Source organism: Tauraco erythrolophus, chromosome 1 (genome assembly GCF_009769465.1).
Source record: "Tauraco erythrolophus isolate bTauEry1 chromosome 1, bTauEry1.pri, whole genome shotgun sequence".
In the NCBI taxonomy this organism is placed as follows: Eukaryota; Metazoa; Chordata; class Aves; order Musophagiformes; family Musophagidae; genus Tauraco; species Tauraco erythrolophus.
In genome coordinates this window covers 53,722,440-53,742,987 of record NC_141465.1, presented here as the reverse complement: position 1 = coordinate 53,742,987, position 20,548 = coordinate 53,722,440, and the positions used below count along the sequence as shown (strand labels likewise).

General features: G+C 41.1%; 1 protein-coding gene across 1 annotated transcript; it reads right to left on the bottom strand.

The window, feature by feature from the left end:
• Positions 1-928: 928 nt before the first annotated feature.
• GPR143 (G protein-coupled receptor 143) lies at positions 929-13,981 on the bottom strand. Its single transcript, XM_009990658.2, has 8 exons — positions 13,741-13,981; positions 11,919-12,028; positions 8,883-8,977; positions 7,456-7,548; positions 6,846-6,955; positions 5,330-5,438; positions 2,682-2,799; positions 929-1,225 (listed from the first exon to the last, which is right to left on the bottom strand). The coding sequence occupies exons 1-8, from the start codon at positions 13,979-13,981 to the stop codon at positions 929-931; spliced, it is 1,173 nt and encodes a 390-aa protein (XP_009988960.1).
• Positions 13,982-20,548: the final 6,567 nt, after the last annotated feature.

Genomic DNA, 20,548 nt, shown 5'->3' with positions numbered 1-20,548 from the left:
CAAAAGAGGTGAATGGATTTAACATCTCTTCATTCAGCAGATGAAGACATAAAATAGAGCACACCTCAGAGAAAGGACTACTGATTCTACTTATTCTGGTTTTTCTTGAGCACTTAGAATATCTAGGTGTTTTTTGCAAGCGTTATCTCTTAATTCACCTGCCCCTAACAGTCATAATCCTGACAAGTACATATAAGGATCAGACTGGATCCATACTAAAAAACAGTATGAAGGGTTGTTTTTGCTTGAACCAGGAAACCATTATTCTGAAATGTTTATGAAGCCTAGGCTGGGCTTGGTTCCTTGGTGCTTTTTTTTAAAAAAGCCTTTCAGCTCCCTAGATAAAGCCAAAGTGAAAATTCATATAAACAAGCTAAAAGAAGACTATATCAGTGAGACTATACAAAAACAGGAAATATTTGTGCTATGTCGAAGTTTGCTGTCACTAACGTTTTACCAAAGTGTCAAGGCTGGAAATGGTGTCTCAGAAATCCTAGAGCTGTAATTCTGAGTAAGGAATTTTGTACTGAGCAAGGCAAGCAAGGCGACACTTTTAAAAACCCGACATATTAATATTCCATTTATTTACACAAAAGGCTCTTCTACCGTATGGAGATTACAAGAGAGATTAAAACAAAATGGCTGAAAATTAGTCATAAGTAACATAGATCTTTGCAGAGATATACTCCTGGTGAAGAAGGATCAGGCCTTTATACCTGTCAATACATCTCCTAGAAGGCAAATGAAGACATAAACCATAATATCTCTCCGTTTCACATGCTCTGTCTCACACACACACAAGTTATAGGAAATGACATCAAGCCATTGAGTACAAACCTAATTCCAGACTACACAACGGTTCACGCAGTGACATGGTTTTATGAGTCTTGACAACGTGAGAAGTGGGATCCAGCTCTGTGCCTATAAACTACCAGCCCTGGTAGACAGGAGAGTTCCTGGTTAACCTGTCATCACCGCTAGTGTTACCTTCAGACAACATGCTTATAGCCTCGTCGGTCTGCTGGCTGTCAGTTGTCGATATCTTCTTTGAATCATGGTTGTTGCTTTGGTAGTTCACTGGTGAGGGATAGGTATTTTCACCCACAGATGAGGACATTGATTCCCAGGGTATTTCTCTTTTTCGCCATTTCAGGTCCACTCTCCATCCCGTCCAGCCATAGAAAGCTAATGTGAAGAGGAAGCCTTGCATTGGATTAAGAACCCCCTAGGAAAGAGAAGTGCAACAGGGGTTACACCAGCAAGGCTTCATTTTGAAACATTTTGCATGTATTGACAACTTCCCTTTCACTTAACAGCTGTTGTCTTTAAAAGATGTGATTTGCCCCCAAATAAAGGTGTATGTTGTTCATGTTGCAGACACAAACGAGTCGGAGTGAAATACCACAACCTGTCATTCCAGTGTGCTGAGGCCATCCCAGAGAACAGTAAGCACCAAATGGTTTTCTAGCATGAATTTTAGCTGGTCAGTCCCCTGGTGCGTTTTTAACATTCCCTGTAAGCTCTGGACTATTTTATTCACAAAAGTAAATATTGTATTTTTCACTAGAAGCCAAGTCAAATACATAAGAGTAGACACGAGCACAGAGAGTCAAGTTTTTTAAAACAGCAGCAATTGATCTGTCTGGAACTGCTGCAGATTCCTGACTCAGAGAAAACGTCCATCAAAGTGGGATGGAGAAATGAGGAGAGACACTGAAAAAGAAAATCCCAAGTGATTTCCAAAAAAAATCGTCTCTATTCCCAGTGCCGTGGGATGCTTGGCGAGTAAATGCCTTTAGCTGTTTCCATTTTTCTCATGAGAAAGAAGCAAGTTATTTTTACAGCCAATTTAAAAAATAGCTCAGTTCCTAGACCAGAGCTCGTGCTCTGCAGGTGAGCAAGAGCAAGGTCTCTGTCACATGAACGCGTTTGATCCTTGTCAGAGGAGGAGGTTGTATCAAACCGGTTGCATCGCTTAACCCTTCAATACAAAGCAGCCCAAGGGCTTTACAACACAAAGCGTGCTCAGGCCTTACGGGTATTTAACAGCTCCAGAGTAAACTCTCTTGAAAAAGGAACCTGTGGTATCACCTCAGAAAAATCCCTTGTCAAATATTCCAGTAGGAGACAAGAGGGTAGGGTACAGTAGGAGGACAGTATCTTATAACCATATTTTGGTGCATTGCTTTCAAGATTTTTCAGGTGTTTGACCCCAGATGATCATTGAAATGTTATAAGATGTAAGCGTTCTTTATAAGTCACTAATAAATAAAACTCTAGTTACAAACAATTATCAGAAAATGCCCATTTGACAGGGGAACCTTCAGGAATAGTGAGCTAAAACTTTGTAGCTTGCATTATGGCAGAGGTTAGCAAGGTTGGACCAGAAAGCATTGTAGCGGTCTGTGCAGGATCTTACAATGGGTAGCAATTGCTCTCAGACAGAACGCATGCTCCAGCAAATCAGAGAAAAAGTTGGTCTTTAGTATGTTTTTGGCAAAGTTTACATGTGAATGGCACTCCCAGTGACCACTCCTTCTTAACTCTTACTTTCTGCTTTTCTTCCTTGATTTTTTGAGTGTTTATATTCCCAAAAATCATAAATCACCCACTACTCTGGTGCTGTTCCACTAGTCTATAGAAGCAATTTCTAGGACTAAGCAATGTCATGGCTGACCTACCATTATAATCCATGTGATCAGTGCAGCACTTCTAATGTTCTTCAGGGGCATGTCATTGATATCTGGCTGCATTTCAAGGTAGAACAAAAGGCTCTCGTTGATGATATTGGATGACCAGCTATTGGAGGAATAAAGAAGAGGAAGAGAACAAGACAGTTTTTTATATATATATGTATATATGTATGTATGTATGTATATATCTATAAAATATGCTTTAATTTCAAATTATAGAAATTAGGAACAGTGATAAGAAGAGTGAGATTTTTTTTTTTTAATATTAAGTCTCAATCTGAAGGGACCAGCAGGTCCCTGAGATCAAAACCCAGACACTTACCTTCTAGCCCAAGCCTAGGCAAAGAAATCAATATCACAAAAAAACAACCAACCAACCAACCAAACAAACAAACAAAAAACCCAACAAAACAAAACCAACCAACCAAACCGAACAAAACACCTGATCATTAGAGCTTGCTGCAAAACAGTAAACTGCAGGAGAAAAGTGAGATGATAAACAACTGTGATCCATAACGGAAACATCATGAAGGCTGACTTCTTTTGCTTGTGTCTTAAAAGGATAGTGCTCACAGATAAGGAAACCAAATATATGCTTGGGTGTTGTAAAAGGCTGCAGAAACTCTAGCTGGAGTTAGAATTTCAGGGTTAGATTACAGCAGACTTTCAAAATGTACGTGAAAAATCTACAAAACAAAACCAAAGTTCACTGAAAATCCTTGAAAATGTCATCAACTTTTTGCAATAAAGGTAATTTCTGTTTCCAAAGAAGGATAAGCATAATCAAACCTCATCCTGTCAAAGAAAATGAGGATATTCTACACTAAATAAAGGTTATAGTAAATGGCTGTAACTTTGTATGACTTCTAAACAGCCAGACCAGCGTTCTTCATAGCTCTACTGCAGCGTCAGAAAGGAAACCATCAGCATCCATGTCACACTTTCTGGAGGGGTTTACACATGTCCTTCCTGCAATTTTATTTTTATCTCCTGCTCTCTCCTCCCAAATCTGCAGGCATCTCTTCTACCCCTTGTTGCCCCAACCTGCTGTCTTTGACTAACTCACCTCACATCTGACCCCTGGCATGGACAGGCATCTTCCCTAAGCTGCTGAAATGGGACTGCCTCAGTCTTTCCCTACAGTAACCCTTGAGAGAGTTCTTACACTCTGAAGCTTGTGTTTTATCATGAGAACAAAATCCAAAACTAGAGCTGTGTTTATTTTTTTTAACAGGAAAGCCCAGAATGAGACAGAATGGAAATAAACAAATGTCCCCACTGTGGCCTTGGGGAATTGGTCCTTTCTTTCATTTTTGCTCCCCGACCAGCATGCTGGCCACTGTTCCTTAGGTTGCAACACACTTCTATGGTGCTGCTGGGCTCCAGAACCAGGCTCGCTCTTTCCATAACCCTGGAAGCCTGGCTAAATATCTGCTCCTCATTTTTTCAACAATTTCCAGGAAGCCATGCTGCAGGCTTGCTCGCTGCTCTTTCTCTCCCCATCTGCCGCTGGCTACCCTGCCCTTCGCACTAAAAACCTCTCTCCTGAGCCAAGTGGACTCTGTTATTCCCCAAGAACAGGCAAACATTTCCCTCCAGAGCACTCCAGTATACAGCAGCCAGGAGAAGATAAAAAGGCGGCCTTTCGCCCTGCTCAGCCTTGTAACTTGGATGCATGTACCTGTGTATAAAAAAGTTAAGCAGTTGTTGAGACTATGAAGTGTGTCCCGGTCATTGCACAGACCCTCGTAGAGTGGATCACCACCCCTTCTGGTGCCTTTGCTGCTGTGGGATAATTGTGAGATTGCCATAAAGACTGTTTCCTCCAAAAGCAGGCCCTATTTCAGCTCAGTTTTGTTATGTGCATCCAGTACCTCCAGTTCCAGTCACCGCTCCACTGGATGGTGCTGCTGGAGCAGAGGCGCAGGGATTTGGGGATGTGGTGCGCACCCTCCCTCCTTCCCCACTTCCCTTGCTCCCTCTTTCCTCTCCTCTCCTCCCTATCTAGTTCCTGTCCTACTCCAAAGTACTATTTTCATGGAAGAAGATGGAATACACACACACAAAAAAAGATTAAATGATCAGAAATTTCACACATTATCATATAGAGATTTCTGGCATATAACCCTGTGTTTCCAGTTGATATCCACGCTTTTTTCACACACATGGGATCTGCAGACCACAGAAGTGGCTGCAATTATATAATGATAGTCAGGGTCATGAAGGCAGTCTTAGAAGCGTATTTATTGTAGGTTTTCAATGATGTGTTTGATGATGAAAGGCTCCACGAAATCTTGAATATAGAAAGCCATCTATGAGCCCACAGTGCTGGGAAGCTGCTGTTCCAGACAGCTTTAGGCTGTGCACAAACACTAATTATTTTTGCCTATTGTTTCTTGTGGTTGTCATTTTCCTGTTGGTTAAACATTTTTATCATTCCCTCGCAGACGTGTGATACTACATGAGCGATTCAGCTAGTTGGTGAAGTAGTTTAGAACTACTTCTTCCTTAGACATCTCCCCTTCCAAGCATAAAGACAAACCATTGGAAGAAGCAACCCATTGGACTCTGTTCTTGTCCCCGACCCTCTCCAGATGGGAAAAAGGCAGTTTAAAACAACATAATGCACCTCTTACCAAATAATGAATACTAGCATAATTTTGAAGAAGCGGATCTGGATCTCTGTCCCCAGACGTCTCTCATTCTCTGTGTAAATCCCGTGTCTCCCTTTCAGTAAGGAGGCAACTGGAAAATATACAATTATGTTCATTAATAAATGTGCACCTTGTTAGTTACAGGCACAAGGATCCAAAACATAGATGTCTGTAAAGAGGGACCAAAGGAATGGACGGATTTGTCTCCAGCAGCAGTTCAGAAGCTGGAAGGACCATCATCAAGGAATCTCACATACGACAGCCTAATACCACAGGAAAAGGAGTACATCTATTATGGATTCCTAAAATGAGTGATAGCCCACTAGTTGTTTTTTCTCTCAATCCCACTGAAAACAGAAAACCATATGGTCACCATGTTTTTCTTTGATAACAAAAGGGTAGTGCTTACAGCTTCTATATAATGTGAGATATAAGGATATATTTATTATGTGATGTTTAGACTAAAACAGAATGCATTCTGCCCTTTTACGCGCAGTGTTGCATTAACGGTGGGACTTGACGATCTTCAAGGTCTCTTCCAGCCTAAATGCTTCTGTGATTATATTTCATTATGCAATTGATACAGCATTGGCTACCCCTCTAAAACTGGAAGGTGTAATGTCAGCAGAAATAGGCAGTTATGCCCCCTCACAAGATATCACAAGGAATACACATATGCACAAACATAAATACATTTTCCCATTAAAAGTGCGACTTTTTATAGGAACAAATGTTCCTTTGAAAATGAGTATTACTGAGGGACGCAGGATAGATGGGAATACAGTTCAGTCTTCATATGAATACAGATCCTGTCGCTTTTTTTTTTATATTCAATGTGTAGATGATGAGTATGACTTCAGGTACTGTGAACATCTAGCACTGATCATACTACATGCAAAGAACGTATTGAACCTGTGGCCTTTTTTTCAGTCTCATTTCTTCAAAACACTGGATAATAAATTAAATGGGAACTTCAAGATCCCATCGGAATTGTGTACAATTCTCATTTGTTTCATAATATCAGAATCAGGAGTAACAAAATTCTGATTATATTTTATTATTTTTCTTCTAGCTCCAGGGATGCCAGGAAGTTAAATCAACTATCATATTTCACCAACATTATCCCTAAACCAGAACAAATTATATCCCAAAAACCAGTTTGGTACCAATACTACAGTAGAGTTAAGCATCCAGTATACACTGCTTAAAATACATCAAATCAAGAATAATTTAGTAACATAGAAACACCTTTGCCAGCCTGCAGTAGAGGTTTATAATAGCACAGCTTGAGTACGTCATCAGAGCGTGTCTCGAGGGCAAATTTCCCATCTAGGTGGCATCTTCATTTCGATAGGCAACTCCCTCCCACCCTCTGCTGTGTCTTTATGACTTAATGAGCAGCTATCCCACATCACTGAACACTCAGGCACAACTTTTTACAGTATTGTTGTGTTGCTCAATAACACGTGCTGATTGATGCGGGTCATTAGGAACATACCTGCTGATACTGTCCTCCTAAACAGGATTGGGTTGACCACCAGCACTAGCAGCAGTGGGGCATAGGTTGTGATGTAATGTGGGACTGCATGCTCCAAGCCATTTTCACAGCTGAGAAGAAATCATTAACAGCTTATGCATTTTTTTTCCCACATCTGATAGTTCTGGCTATTTTATAGATGTCATCTTTATCTTTCAAAAACAAAAGGAATGAAGCAAACAGATACTAAGCCTTTAATTCACAGACCTTCCCCCTCCGGTTCACATGGGACACAAAGTTGATTTTTAATATGCACTGTCTGTGCATTTTTCTCAAATTTCAAGGAACAAATACAAAGCTAAAACCAGGAATGGGAGAACAGCAGCTCATAGCAGAAGCTACAGAACGGTGCTGCAGCGTGCCCCAGTGCCTGCATTGCCCAGCACACTTCTCCAGGGCCCCCTGAAACCCCAGCAGGTATTTCTAGAGTACTCACTGACTCAGTGGGCCATACTTGTCAAAGACCAAAAAATCCCAACATTTGGATGACTGTCTCTAAAGCTGACGGAAAGACATTCCAATGACCAGAGACCACTATGATTTCGCAGCCTGTTCCCAGAGCCCTGCTTACCTGGAGAGCGAAGGGTAGTAAAGCAGCGCGATTCCCTCCACGCAGAGCATCACTGCAAGGCCCCACGTCATCATGTGGTACAGCACAATCGTACTGCAGGCACCAGACAGGACAGGTGTCACTAAAGACACTAAACCTTACGCCTTCCACAGAGCAACGTGAAAATAGGACCCTCCCTGAAACAGAGCTTTACGGATATGAAATGGTGCAGAACAACACTGGCGGTGTATTTAACTAAGGAAAGTAAATGGGAAGGAGGGGCCCTTCAGAAAAATGATGAGCCAAAGCTGTTGTTCAGGCTTGCACACAAAAGTCCTGTGTTCTCCAACCTGTAGGGTGGAAAGCTTTTCCCTTATGCCCAGATCTCCTGCATCCTTCATTTCTCCTGCAGAGAGCAAATTAGGGGATTGAAACTTCAGAAGGGAACCGAACAGTCAGATCACCTTTCTGCAATTTGCAGAGAATTATGTTTTATCTTTAGAGTCAAATACTGCTCCCATCTTGGGGAGGTTCAGATCTGCGTGTGTTGGCAAGTCTTTCATTGTTCACTCTGATCTTAGAATCAGGCCCAAATACACATGACCTTTTTTTTGGTTAACAGGGATGAGGGAAGGAGGCAGGTCCCAGTTGTTTCAGACCAGAACTACGGGACTTTACAAAATCATGTTTGTTCTCCATAGGCTGAAGTTAACTCAGAAATCCCTGTTTTGATAACAACTTCCAGATGAATCATGTCTCCAGTACTTGTCTGCTCAGTATCATCTGTGTACACAGTCACATAATCCCATGTTTAGGAGCGGCCACCAAAGGTCATTTTGCCCTTCTAACAACCAACTTAGAAACACCTTATATTTTCTATCTGGCGTTAAAGCATGGTACTTTCCGAAGTGTTTAGGTTCTTCTGTTACAGGCATTGCAGAAAAATGTATAGTAAGTACATATTGTTTTTCTTAAAAACTTTACAAGTATGATCACAAACGTAACAGTGACAACACTGAAAAGTGGATAAAATAGAAAATCTGAGGAAAAAAAATGGAGAATGAACTATATGAAATTCAGCACTTTCCCCCTCGCACTTTTTTATTTTCAGGATAACACTTTTGCTTGCTGCAATAATCAATTTCAGGTATGGAGTAGGGACAAAAATAGTATCTCACTGCAATAAAGTTTGTAAAGCCCAATCTGCTGCCTGTTTTTCCAAAGGTTAAATGAATTAAGTTACATTTAAATTCCAGCTGGACATAAACAAATCAATACCTGAGCAATTTAAGCACTTAGCACACCGCTCATCCGTATCATTACCTGGTAACTGTACGAACATCAGATGTTCATACAAGCTTCAGTCATACACTTTGATAGCTGCAGACGAGCACGGATATATAGTGTGGGAAGGAAAAATAACAAATTCAGAGCTTTGACTCTGGTACCTCAGTCCAGCTGATCTTCTCACCACCAAGTAAGAATCAACAGCGTAGCAAAACAACCACCAGAAGCCAGCACTGTACAATAGCTGGATCCACATCTGCAGGGGAGAATAATGCCAGATGTCACAGCTGCTTCTCAAGCACCACTGGGGGACAGGAGGAGGACTCAAACCTTTAGCCTGGTGATTTGTTCTTTAAATGTGTGCGTTTTCCAGCTGAGAATATGAAGTATGAAATCTTACTCAAAATCACAGGAACAGCATTGCTATAGCCAACAGTCATAGCTAAACTGAAGAGCGTTTGCTTTCACAGCTTATTCTGTTGTTCAGAAAACCTGTTATTTACCTTGCCAGTCCTAACCCTCGATGTCATGAGTGAAGCCCAAAGACATTTATAGTGAAGATGTCTTAATTTTAGGTTAAGGTTTTTAGTAGTTTCTTAGTAGCTGAGGCAAGAAAATGTAACTGAGGTCAGTCATCACCAACGTGTGCCTCTGCATCGTGGGCTCTGCATGTGACGGGCCTTTTCTCCATGCACAAGAACCCGATTCAGGGAATGGTTATTAAGAAAAAAAGGTCATTAACAAAAATATCTTTCACTCTCTGGAAAAATTATTCATACTGAACTCCCTGACTGATTTCTTCAATAAAAATCCAAAGGAAACAGGTTCAAGTCAAATTCCACAGTGTTCATGAGCTGACTATGCATTTTTCTCATGAGCCTATATAAGATAAGTGACCTTTCTTTGCCATTGTTTATAAATTCCAAATTTGTTCCACAGAGGAGCTGGCTCTTTCTAATAGTCTGGAACTATTTTAATATTCAGATTACCTTCCCTCTGAGCCCTCTTTCAGTTTTTATCTGAATATCCTTTATCACAGCTCCATAGCAGCATCGTGTTACAGCTGGAAACCAACATACTTGTTACTGAGCCAAACATCAGTGAAGAGAGATCTACCATTCCTTCCTCCAAAAGGCAAATCAAGCTGGAAAATATTTCCTTTCACCATGGGTGTAGACCCTACCTCTAGTCATTGGCGGCACAAATTATTCAGTATTTAGTTCAAATACCATGACAGTTTCTTAGTTCACAGGAGACAGAAAAGAAATTTCCAGTCTTTTTTCTAATGCACTTTATCCATAGCACTCGGCACGTAAATTCATCTGCACTTTTACATATTTGCTGCAGTTGAAAAATGTACCATTTATTATACATACATAGACACATACAAAAATAAACTGCAAGATCTTTCCACCCAGAAAATCCAGCACAGACTGGACTGTCTCAGAAAATAATCTTCATATGCTATCTCATTTTTTAGCAAATTGACATGACACATCTTGCTGCAGTGCCTGAGAGGGTACCCCTCTGCGAACCAGAGGGTATTATTCAAAGGAGATGTCTACAGGCCTCACTATTTGGAGTTTGTATTGGCTTGTGGTTAAGTGAAATACAACAATAGTACTAAAAGAAAAATAAAACAGAATCAGAAACATTTTATTAACTCACACAAGAATATGTTAGGGGAAGTGAGCGGAAGGAGGGTTATTTTTAATTCCAATATAATTAAACCTAAATTTAGCAAGTGACTCAAATTACAGCACTCTGCTGGAGCCCGAGAAAGGGAAAATAAAAATTGTGGTAGACCGCTATGTTGCTGCCATCTAACCTGAGATCCAAATGAAAAACAAACAGTCTGCATACGGTATGTTTGTCACTGCTTAAAAATACTATTTTAGGTGTTAAGGGCCAGAAAGTGAAATTTAAGACAGAGGGAAACGCTGTTTCTAAATAGGACGTTCTTGCTACAAGACACTGATGTTGCTGGTTTCCTCTTCCTCAAAGAGAAAAAAAATCAACATTTGCATCTAATAAGCCAAACTTAAACATCTATGGTGGATTTGAGAATCGATAGATGTGTACAACTCATATTTGCTTCTATGGCACAACACTATGATGTCTGAAATGGTCATCATACAGACATAGCATGTACAGTGAGCTCAATTTGGCACGTACTGTTTTATTTAAAAACTACTGGAGCTGAATAACTTTGTGTACATGCAGCATAGCCTCTTCTATGTTGTAAACTTCGAATTGTAAAGCTGATTCTGTTATTGCTCATGCATGAATTCATGGGGCACCCTGTGTTCCTATCAAATTTGGGTAAAGTGATGATCTGTCTTATTTTTCATTCTTCTCATTTTGGTAAAAAACATAGCCCTTTTTCTTGTACGGTAAACACAAATCATATGTCCCAGACAGTACCGTGATTGCAATATCTGAAACTGAGTTTGAATCTGCGCTTTTGGAATGCATTTACATTTTCTTACTCTTGCGTTTTAATCCTGAAGACACTTAATTAGACTTGGCCAGATGTGGTCATTGAACGCCCATATACGCAGCAATCTGAGCCGTAATCCTACATGGCAGAGACAGACCTGCCAGCAGCTTTGCATCTTGGGGTATATTTATCCTGCAGTCCTCCTGTGTCTAAAACACACACTCTCATGCTGCGAAAGTTCATCTGAGTTACCTGAGTTGCTGGTTTCAGCTGGTGCCCCCACTGCCACTGCGCCAGCTGTACTTTCTGCCGGAGAAGGTGGGCAGATGCCCTGGTGCTGTGGGTGCGAGGGAGCCCCGGGGCAGCGGCAATGCTGTGCCCGTGGAAACCCAGCCGCTGGTTTCACAGCCTGTTTGGGACTGTCTGTAGTACCCTTAAACCTCCGTACCCTTCCCTGGCTTCCGTGCAGGTCTGCCCTCTGCTATCCCAGCACTCTGGCAATGAGCAAGTACTACAAAAAGCTTGGGATCAGTCTGGCCCACACCTCACTGTGCGGCATCTAGCACCCTGCCTGCCCTGAGCCAGGATTTCGGCAGGAGGCATGAAGGCACTTGCAGGGGTGTGGCAGAGGCTGAGACCATCATATCCAGGCTCTGACTCACAGGCGGATTTCCTTCCGGACAGAGTGGTTTGCCTTTCAGGCTCCCCACGCTGTTAACCGGGAGCAGAAGGAAGGGGAGACAATCTCTGTACCTACCGCGCTCCCCACGCAGAAAGCAGAAGGCCACATGTCAGTCCTGTTCGCCGCAGAAATGTTGGCTATGAAGCTTGGGAAGCCCAGCCATACACTTGACCTGAAGATCATACCTAAAGACAAAAAATTTATTAATGCTTTGACTCTGCTGGCACGATTTGAGTCACATGCTTCTCCCCGGCCACATATTTCGCATCGCAGCCCAGATTTTGTGCGTCCACAGGAAGGCTACGGCTGCGGAGGAGCAGAGCAGGAACAATTGTGCTATTTAAACATCAGTGTAATCGCTTGAGGAAAGTAGTGATTTTTAGGAAAGACTCGAGTCTGAAGCTGCTGGGGCTCGAAATGTTACATAGATTAAAATCTCACTTAAAGATTTTAACGCACTTCCCTAAAATAAATTGGGTAGCACTAAAATAAATTGGGTAGCATTTAACAGATTGACATAAACCAGTAACTATTTGCAATTTTACCAGCATATATTCATATGCTAATGTTCATTCTCTATAATTGCTCTGTGCAGAAAAAAGTTATTTCCCACTTTTCACTGTCTGCATTTTTACAAGCAGCTCTTTTCCTCTTTGTCACAGGACTGGACAAAGCAGAGCTTTGGAATTAGGTGAGAACAATACCCATTTTTTGAAATGAACTTACACTTTGTTAGTCAGATTTTCTGGGTTTGCTTGAAATAGGCATTAGAGCACCAGCATACAGCAGAACAAAGCCACCAGGTTTCCCACCGAGAGAGAACGGTTTCCCACCCACCAAAGTGAGTCTAATTCAAAGACAATGATGGATAAATAGTTGGAGTTTGCCAGTGAAAGAGAAAGGGAGAAAAATAACTTTATCTATTACTGGCCTCATCTGACTGAAAGGACCTTTTCCAGGTGAGTGCATACACATTTTTTTCCATCTCTCTCTCTCTTTACTTCCCCTTCCATCGTTTGTTTTAATATTGGTACTTATTATGTAGCATGAGAGAACCTGGCCAGGTATGAAAAGACCTGAAATCCCACTCCCTCCCCAGGAAGTGAGAGAGACTTACAAACCAGCACTACTTCTGTTATCTAATGCAAAGGGGAAAAATGTTATTGTAGAAACAAACTCATGCTGTATTTTCATAGCATGTGTCATTGCGATTTGTACCTAATTTGGCAGTAAATGCCATAAACTGATGGGACAAATTTAGACACATTAGTTTCATTTTGACTCATGAGTTTTGTTTTATTCTCAGTTGCTTTATTCCTCCAGCCTATCAGCCAGGGGCCAGGCAGCAGGTTGTCCTTGATAAGGGAGCTTGCTCACATTTCAAAAGCTTATGTCCAGCACGATCTGTGTTCAGCTGCAATTCAAACTCATTTGCTGTCAATGAGATGTGCCCAGAGAAGTGGCTGGCACATGAACAAAATGCAAACTTGGTCTGAGAGGATTTAAAGACATATAGGAAGTGTTTTTAAAATGTAGTCCTAAGGATCAGCTAAGTGTTTGATGTTAGTTTTAGTTTTATGTGTTGCCTCAACTCCACTTTTATTCCTTACTCTGAAAACCAGACACTGTTCTGGATTTTAATTTGTTTAAAGCAGAGATTTTGGTGTAGATTTGTCAAGACCTTTTACTTCTGAAATATAACTATTAAACAAGACCTTTCTCCCCCAAAGGCCCATTGTTTACTGATCTCACTTAGCCCAAATCTTCCTGTGAATACATTCGGCACGTTTCCCCCAGAAATCTCTGTTGTCCACTCATCAGCTTCATTTGGCTATCATACCTCACAGCAACAAGAGCCTGCTACAGCAAGGGTGAGGGATATCAAGCTGGCGCTTACCTAAGCCACCAAGGATGTCACAAATGGAGATAAGGAGAAGGATGGTGGAAGAGGAGGCTTTGGGCATCTTCCGTGGGCTCTGGCCCTTCTTCGGCAGGAGCTGCAGGATGGTCAGTAGCAGACTGACGGAGGCGCTGCCAATGCAGACTCCGCAGAAGACTTCAGGCTGGAAGCTCATCACTAGCTGCGTAGCTGCATCCCGGTTTGGGCAGCAGTAGGTTTCTAACCTGGGAGAAGCCATGAAGCGTCCGGCTGTTGGAGGGGCCCCACAAGCAGAAGAAAACGCTGCTGCTTCCCCAGAGCAGCATTCACTTTTTCTTCACCCTCCCCATCAGTCCTCAGTGGTGAGAATCACGCGATTGATGGATCATGTGCTGCTGCTGCTGCTAGAAGTAAATCCCCTAGAGCTGCCTTTCTCAGCCTCTCCTAGCAAGGAGATCAGATCCGAACAAGAAAACACAGTGTAACCTGAAACATGCCCCATGCTTGCTCAGAGCCATTGGCAACAGTTCACTCACATATTTCTGCTTGCTCAGTATGTGATACAGGAAGACTTAAATTCACCAGAGCATTGAAGATGGTTTAAAATAAATAAGGATGCAAATATCAAAGGAGAAGCATTACATTTTAATTGTGTTTCTCTTTAGCCCCATCCCACACAGCACCCTGTAATTACTGCAAATTAATTGAAAAGAGGAGTCCAGACACAAGCAGTCCCAACCTTTACAGGGAGGAGCAGGGCTATAAATCCACACCCGAACTCAAATCTAAATTTTAGTGATCCAACCCACCCATCTCTGTAATTAAAATTAGAAACATGATATCCTAGTACTGTAGAAAGAGATTATATTTAGGAAGAAAGTATTAATCTCATCTTATTTAAACTGCAAGCACAGAAAGTCTTCTCGTTATCTATACTGTCTACTGGATAAGCTTGACATGGGAAACTCCAGGACTTCTGATTTTTAAAGATTAATTTAAAAAAAAAAAAATGGTAAGGGTTTAATATGAAAACAGGAATTTGGCCTGACATATTTGTTTTTACTTTATAAGCTAGACAATATCCTTTAAGTCAGAGGTCCTATTAGACACAGCAGCAAATACTCACAATCATAAATGCAGAAATTAACTCTCCCCTCTCGGCTGAGTTTCAAAGTCCCTCCATCAGGCCTTACTCCTCCAGAAAACTTGTTTGTAGGAACACGTTCAGGAAATACAGTAGAGAGCACTGTCAACAGATTTGAAGTGAACGGGATGTTAAATAACATTCATGAATTTTCTAATTAGCCCTTATAAGAACAAATGACCCAACGTTTTATTTATTTTTTTCCAGTGGCCCTGCTTATTTTTTTAGCAGATATTATGAAGGCCTGATGAATGACAGTGGGATGTTGTGCGTGCAGGGGTTATAAAACACAGAGGCTTCAGCCAGTATGTTTGCCCTCAGTAGAGAAAACAGCTGCCAGTCCTGAGTAAAAAGGAACCTGCTGAGTTCTTCATTATGTAAAACACCTTATACACTTGATCCCAGCGTGAGAACAAGCCCCATCAACCTGAGTAGCCTGCTGACCACTGGTGGGGGCCGTGCAGCCCCTCGGTGCGGGATGCGGCGGCAGGGCTTGGGTGGCAGCTGGAGCCCGAGCTGCCCGGCAGGTCGTACATCCCTCCAGCCTGCTCCCAGAGGACTCCCCAGTGCTCTGCCTGGGCTATGTCACCCAAGGAGCAGGACTTTAGCTTGCAGATTCAGATTCCTACACGCAGGTGTCCATACTTGGGCAAGGTGTCTGAAGTCCTGTATCGTTAATCAAGATCTTAGGCAGCTAAGCCTAGAGTCTAGACTTAGTCTAGGGGGTCATTCAGCTCTTTCTAACGCAAATGCACACGATGAGCTGAGCAGGCTCCAGTGACTACAACGGGAACTTAGGCATACCCAACATCAACGACTCTGAAATCCAGATAGCTGGGTTTGAAGCTGAATATTACCTGGATGCTTTTGCTACTTTCCAGCATAAAGACATTTTCCTGCTGCACGGATGAGGACAGGTGAGTGACCTGGGAGTCACAATCCTATGTGTTGTTATTACCATGTATACAAAAATATAGTGGGGACAGCAAGGTTGCAAACAGGAGTGCCCTGCTCCAAAAATACAAACTCTTGTTGAGGTAAAGGAGAATACCTATGCTCTGTTGTCAATACAAAGCTCTGGTTTCAGAACAAGGTTGGGACTCCTCAGACTTCATTCCACCTCCAAAAGAGCAGCAGTGCACAGAGTTGCCGCCTCTCCATCGAGATACTGCATTGCAGTCTACCTGGCTACAAAAGAACAAAAAATACCAAGATTCCACAGAGAAAGATTATTATTTAAAATAAAGTCATCATATACCACATATACAATGCAAATACATATAAATCAAAATAAATTATGTTTGCTCTCATTTGAAGGTAAATTTATATTCTCTGGTTTATATTTAGATCAGCAAATCTTTTAGATTATTTCCTGTTGCCATTTTCCTTCTTTCAAAAATTTGAAAAGAATGTCAAGTTGTTATTCTGATTATTTGTTCTGGCTTTCCGTGTTTTGTTTGTTTCTGCTTATTGTCTGTTTTCATTGATCCTAACTGTGTTTTCCAGTTTGCTCATGTGGATTTATCATTTCATTATTTTAACTTTTCCCTCCTTTTTATTCAGCTACTTTGAAACTACTTTCATTCCTCAACTGTAGTCTTATACTCTGGAGATTTTATTTTTTTTTAATCCTTCTCTCCTTTTCTCTCATCAGTTTTGCCAGTTGTGCACCCTATTTTTATTGCTTTGCTTCTCTGAATGGAGGATTGCTTTTTAACGTCTTCTTCTGGGTCTCTTCACTCCTACTCTCTCAGGATTTGATGACACAGTTACTTACAAAGACAGTAAGTTATTTTTACTGGAAGCAAAGAATATGACCTATAGCATACCTAATACAAAAAGAAAACATGGTGACTCACGAACGAATGGATACCTGCCACAACACAAGAGGATGTGTCTTTACATGTGGACGTGTGAGACTGAATGGGAGAGGATCTGCCAAACTAACGAGCCACCCAATATCTCAGCTGGTGGGATCTAGCTAGCTGCTGGCCTTCATTGCTGGGCTTAAAGTACAAAGAGTCAGAACAGACAAAGGAATTCAAAGCTGGTTTGGTAGTCTTATACCTGAGATTAATTTGGCTTCTCATGATTATGAAAATAAGAGGATAAAAGCTGCGGACACAGGCAAAGGAAACAGAAAAGCAATGAAAGTAAGAGAAGAGTTATTTTGCCTGGTAAGAAACATTATTTAGTACTCAATAAAACTTACATTGTTCTACAGGTGCTAACTCTCTTCCCTTTGAAATTATTGACACAGTTCCCACTACTACTTTCGGTAGTACGAAACAGACCCACAAACATGGAATGTCTCTCATTTCTGTACTGAGGCAGGATCTCAGTTAGGCAAATGGTGCAGCTTGGAGACAGCCATTAGCACACATACAAGAAACATTCAAAGAACTCCTTGGCATTGCAAATACCAATCAATCGAACTCAGGGTGTAAGTACAACATTGCACAACACTGAAAATTCCAGTCCTGGTTTTGTACATTGGCAGTGGTGTGCTCAAGAATGAGAAACGTACTGTGCTCCTTGCAAGGAGAACGGACAGGTATTTCACACGCACAACTTTTAGAAATAGTTACTCAAGCTCTCCTTGGACCTGGGACATAATGTTTCAGTCCAGTCCGTGTTCATCGTTAAGATGAAACACTGGCTTGCCTGCTTCTAAGGGAAAGCAATAGGTTTACAAAAATATGACAGACATGCATTTCTGCAGTGAAGGAGTGTGCTACAGCTTTTGCTTGAGTGTGCAGCTACAGATACTTTAATCACTGTTTTAATTAAATCTGGGACTACTGCACTGGTTCACAAAGGAGGAGGAAATTTATGGATATAGAGACAGAGGAGAATTTATATTTGTTTACGTATACAGTTCAATGCATCACTGCCTGAATTTACAGCTCCCAACGAAGATCTTAGCTACACTACAAATGCAAAAACTGTATTTTGTCAAGAGTTCATGATCTCATAGTCTTTTGCACATTACCTGACAGAGCATTTCCCAAAGTGATGAAAGCTGGGTCTGTCTTCCAGCTAAATGGATGCAATAAGACCAGTTATGATCCCTCCAACAGATTCTGCAATACGTTCTTAAAGGCCTTAACAGACAAACCTTCTATATGCTTAGCATGGCTTTTCATTTTATCCACATAGACTTCCTCCAATTAGATTTACTTCAGAAGAAACTATAAGATATGTCCTTCCCATAATTATCAGTACTGACTTTTAAAGCTAATTTTGAACTGTCATTTCACTTAACGCATAACGGAAACGAATGGGGAAATTCACATCCCATTATTTCTGCTCCAAGTTTCTGTAAATATCACTATAATGATATTCAAAGTGTGACATCTGTCATGATTGTAACAGCTACAGACTCCATTAAAAAGAACTGGAAGAAAACCAGAGGTAATGCTTCCCTTCCCTCAGTGATTTGAATATAACTATGGAGTTGTATATTATTAATTTACATTTAAGCATGGTGAACATTAATTTAAAAGAATGAGAATGAATGTAGTTCCTTTGCATAAAAATAATGTTTGAGCTCTTTTTGTTTTCTTTATGAATGAAAGCATAAGTACATGAAATAAGTGTGCATTTGAACAGCTCGTTAATTATGTATATTTAACTGATGCAACCGTGTTACACATGTTCTAGTGAATTCTTATATACCTTCTCCAGGGAAATGTTATCCTACCCAACTTTTGTGAAGAAATGTACAAAAATCAGTTATTGAAACTCTGCCTATTATGCATTTAAATTAGTAAACAAAGTTTATGGATGAAGTACAAAATAACTGAGTAGAAAAATCCATCCATAAACTGGAGAAAACAATTTTTGCTTAGGGATTGGAAGAACAAAATCCTCGCTTCTCTATGCCAACGCTGAGAGTATTACAGTCTTTGAACCTGCATTAAGACAGATTTTGTGGCCACATGTCTGGACAAATTCCACCATCAATTGTTGTCATTGTTACGTTAGTTCACAGAACAAAAAGATACCTCCCTTTCAGCATACATACAATAGAGAGGTCTTGTCCCACGCCCACACAGACTACCTGAGACACAGTTTGTGCAGGTACCAACTGATGAAAAAGGCTGCGAAAAGAAAGAATGTTATCCTCTCCACACACAGTGATATTGAACATTGGATCTTAATGTTCATAAACATACAGAAGGCATCCTGGTCTACAAAGATGTTGAATGTCTATCCTGTCCTCAGTATCTTCCGAAGGTATCCTAGGCCCCACTACTTCTGCATTCTCTTTTAGAGGTTATGTTAGTTCGTTCCCTCAGGAAAAATTAGGTGGGACACTCTTATATCCATGTTATGATTGTTAGACTGTGGGATCTTGTTACATTATATCTCCCACTACTCAGTTATATTTTTCAAAGCCCAGTAGCACTAGAACATTTATCTGATAAAACCTCTATTCCCAGGCCAGTCTACATAACCAAAATCAAGATATGTTACAGCACTAATTTCAAAGCTCTTGCAATGCAAGAAGTCTCCAAGGCTCTTGTTAATTAAATTGCTGAAAATGCCAGTGTACCATGGCCGGTTAGATGGTCTTATTGAACACTGTATCCAAGTATTGAAGGGAATTCTGACACCAGCTGGTGCTCCCCTTTGAAATCCCATAAGCATCACTGGCTTTCTTCCCTCTCCAGTGGCTGCATGGCCAGCAGTCAGTCCTTCAGTATGTTGGGACTGGCTGAAGGACAGTTGCAACCTTTGCTCCACAAATCGTCTGGTAGTTTCTGAAATGAGCAGAAAGCCCCAAAGCATGCTTTTGCTGGCTCAGGGAATCAGGAGGAAACTCAGTAATAACAGTAGAAACATTATAGTGCAGGAAACACTTAAGATCCTCTCTTTTGACTATTCTGTTCTTCAGGACTGAAGATCATGACTTCACTGTCAGAGGTGGACTTCACAGTCCAGGGTGGACAAAGTAATGAGACTAACCCCTTAGCACCCAAAGTAGTTTACTGGGTGTACTCTTCAGGTGAGCAATATGGCTACACTATACACTTACATTACAGCTTGGCTACCTCAGCTGCTTCCATTAGTCAGCTTCCTAGGAGTACGACTCCAAGAAATTGGTTGGTCCTAAAACTGCTTCAGAAAATGCAGTGTTCTGAAAGAAATCCTCTGTGTACCTTTAATACTACATAATTCAGACTTTCAAAATAAATGAACCTTTGAGGTTGTAATAAGATCTGTGTTATCACAGAAGATGGGCAATAAAACCACCTCCCACCCCGAAGCTGTTTCCTCAGGACGTTACTAACAATGCCCCACTGACATGAGTACACTCTGCACTGTAGGCAAAATTCAGGCTAGCAAAGCAAGACCTCCCACAGCAGCCTTATCCTTTCTAAACCTAACACAAGCCAGGAAAAGCTAATCTGAATGTTGGCACTTTTTCTCATTTGTGTGACTCAGTAGGATTCCCTCAAACTTCCCATCAACTGCTAAATGTTCTGCCTTGTTCTCCTGAGAGAGAAGACCACATCTATACCTTCTATATGAAGGATCATAGCAGTCCATGGAGAGGTGACATCACAGAAGCAACTTCTGCTTTCTGTGGACACCCGAGTGTGCTCAAACCAGTCTTAGATCACCAATATCATATAATATATGGTAATTTCATCAATATTTGGTAATATCACCAAA

Bases quoted from the DNA above. Each gene is read 5' to 3' on its own strand.
- GPR143 (XM_009990658.2), bottom strand. From the start codon at position 13,981: ATGGCTTCTCCCAGGTTAGAAACCTACTGCTGCCCAAACCGGGATGCA. The intron at 7,549-8,882 runs GTACCAGAGTCA...TGGTGCCTGCAG, and splicing joins AGAAGATCAGCTGGACTGAG to TACGATTGTGCTGTACCACA. The intron at 6,956-7,455 runs GTAAGCAGGGCT...ATTTCTTCTCAG, and splicing joins TACTACCCTTCGCTCTCCAG to CTGTGAAAATGGCTTGGAGC.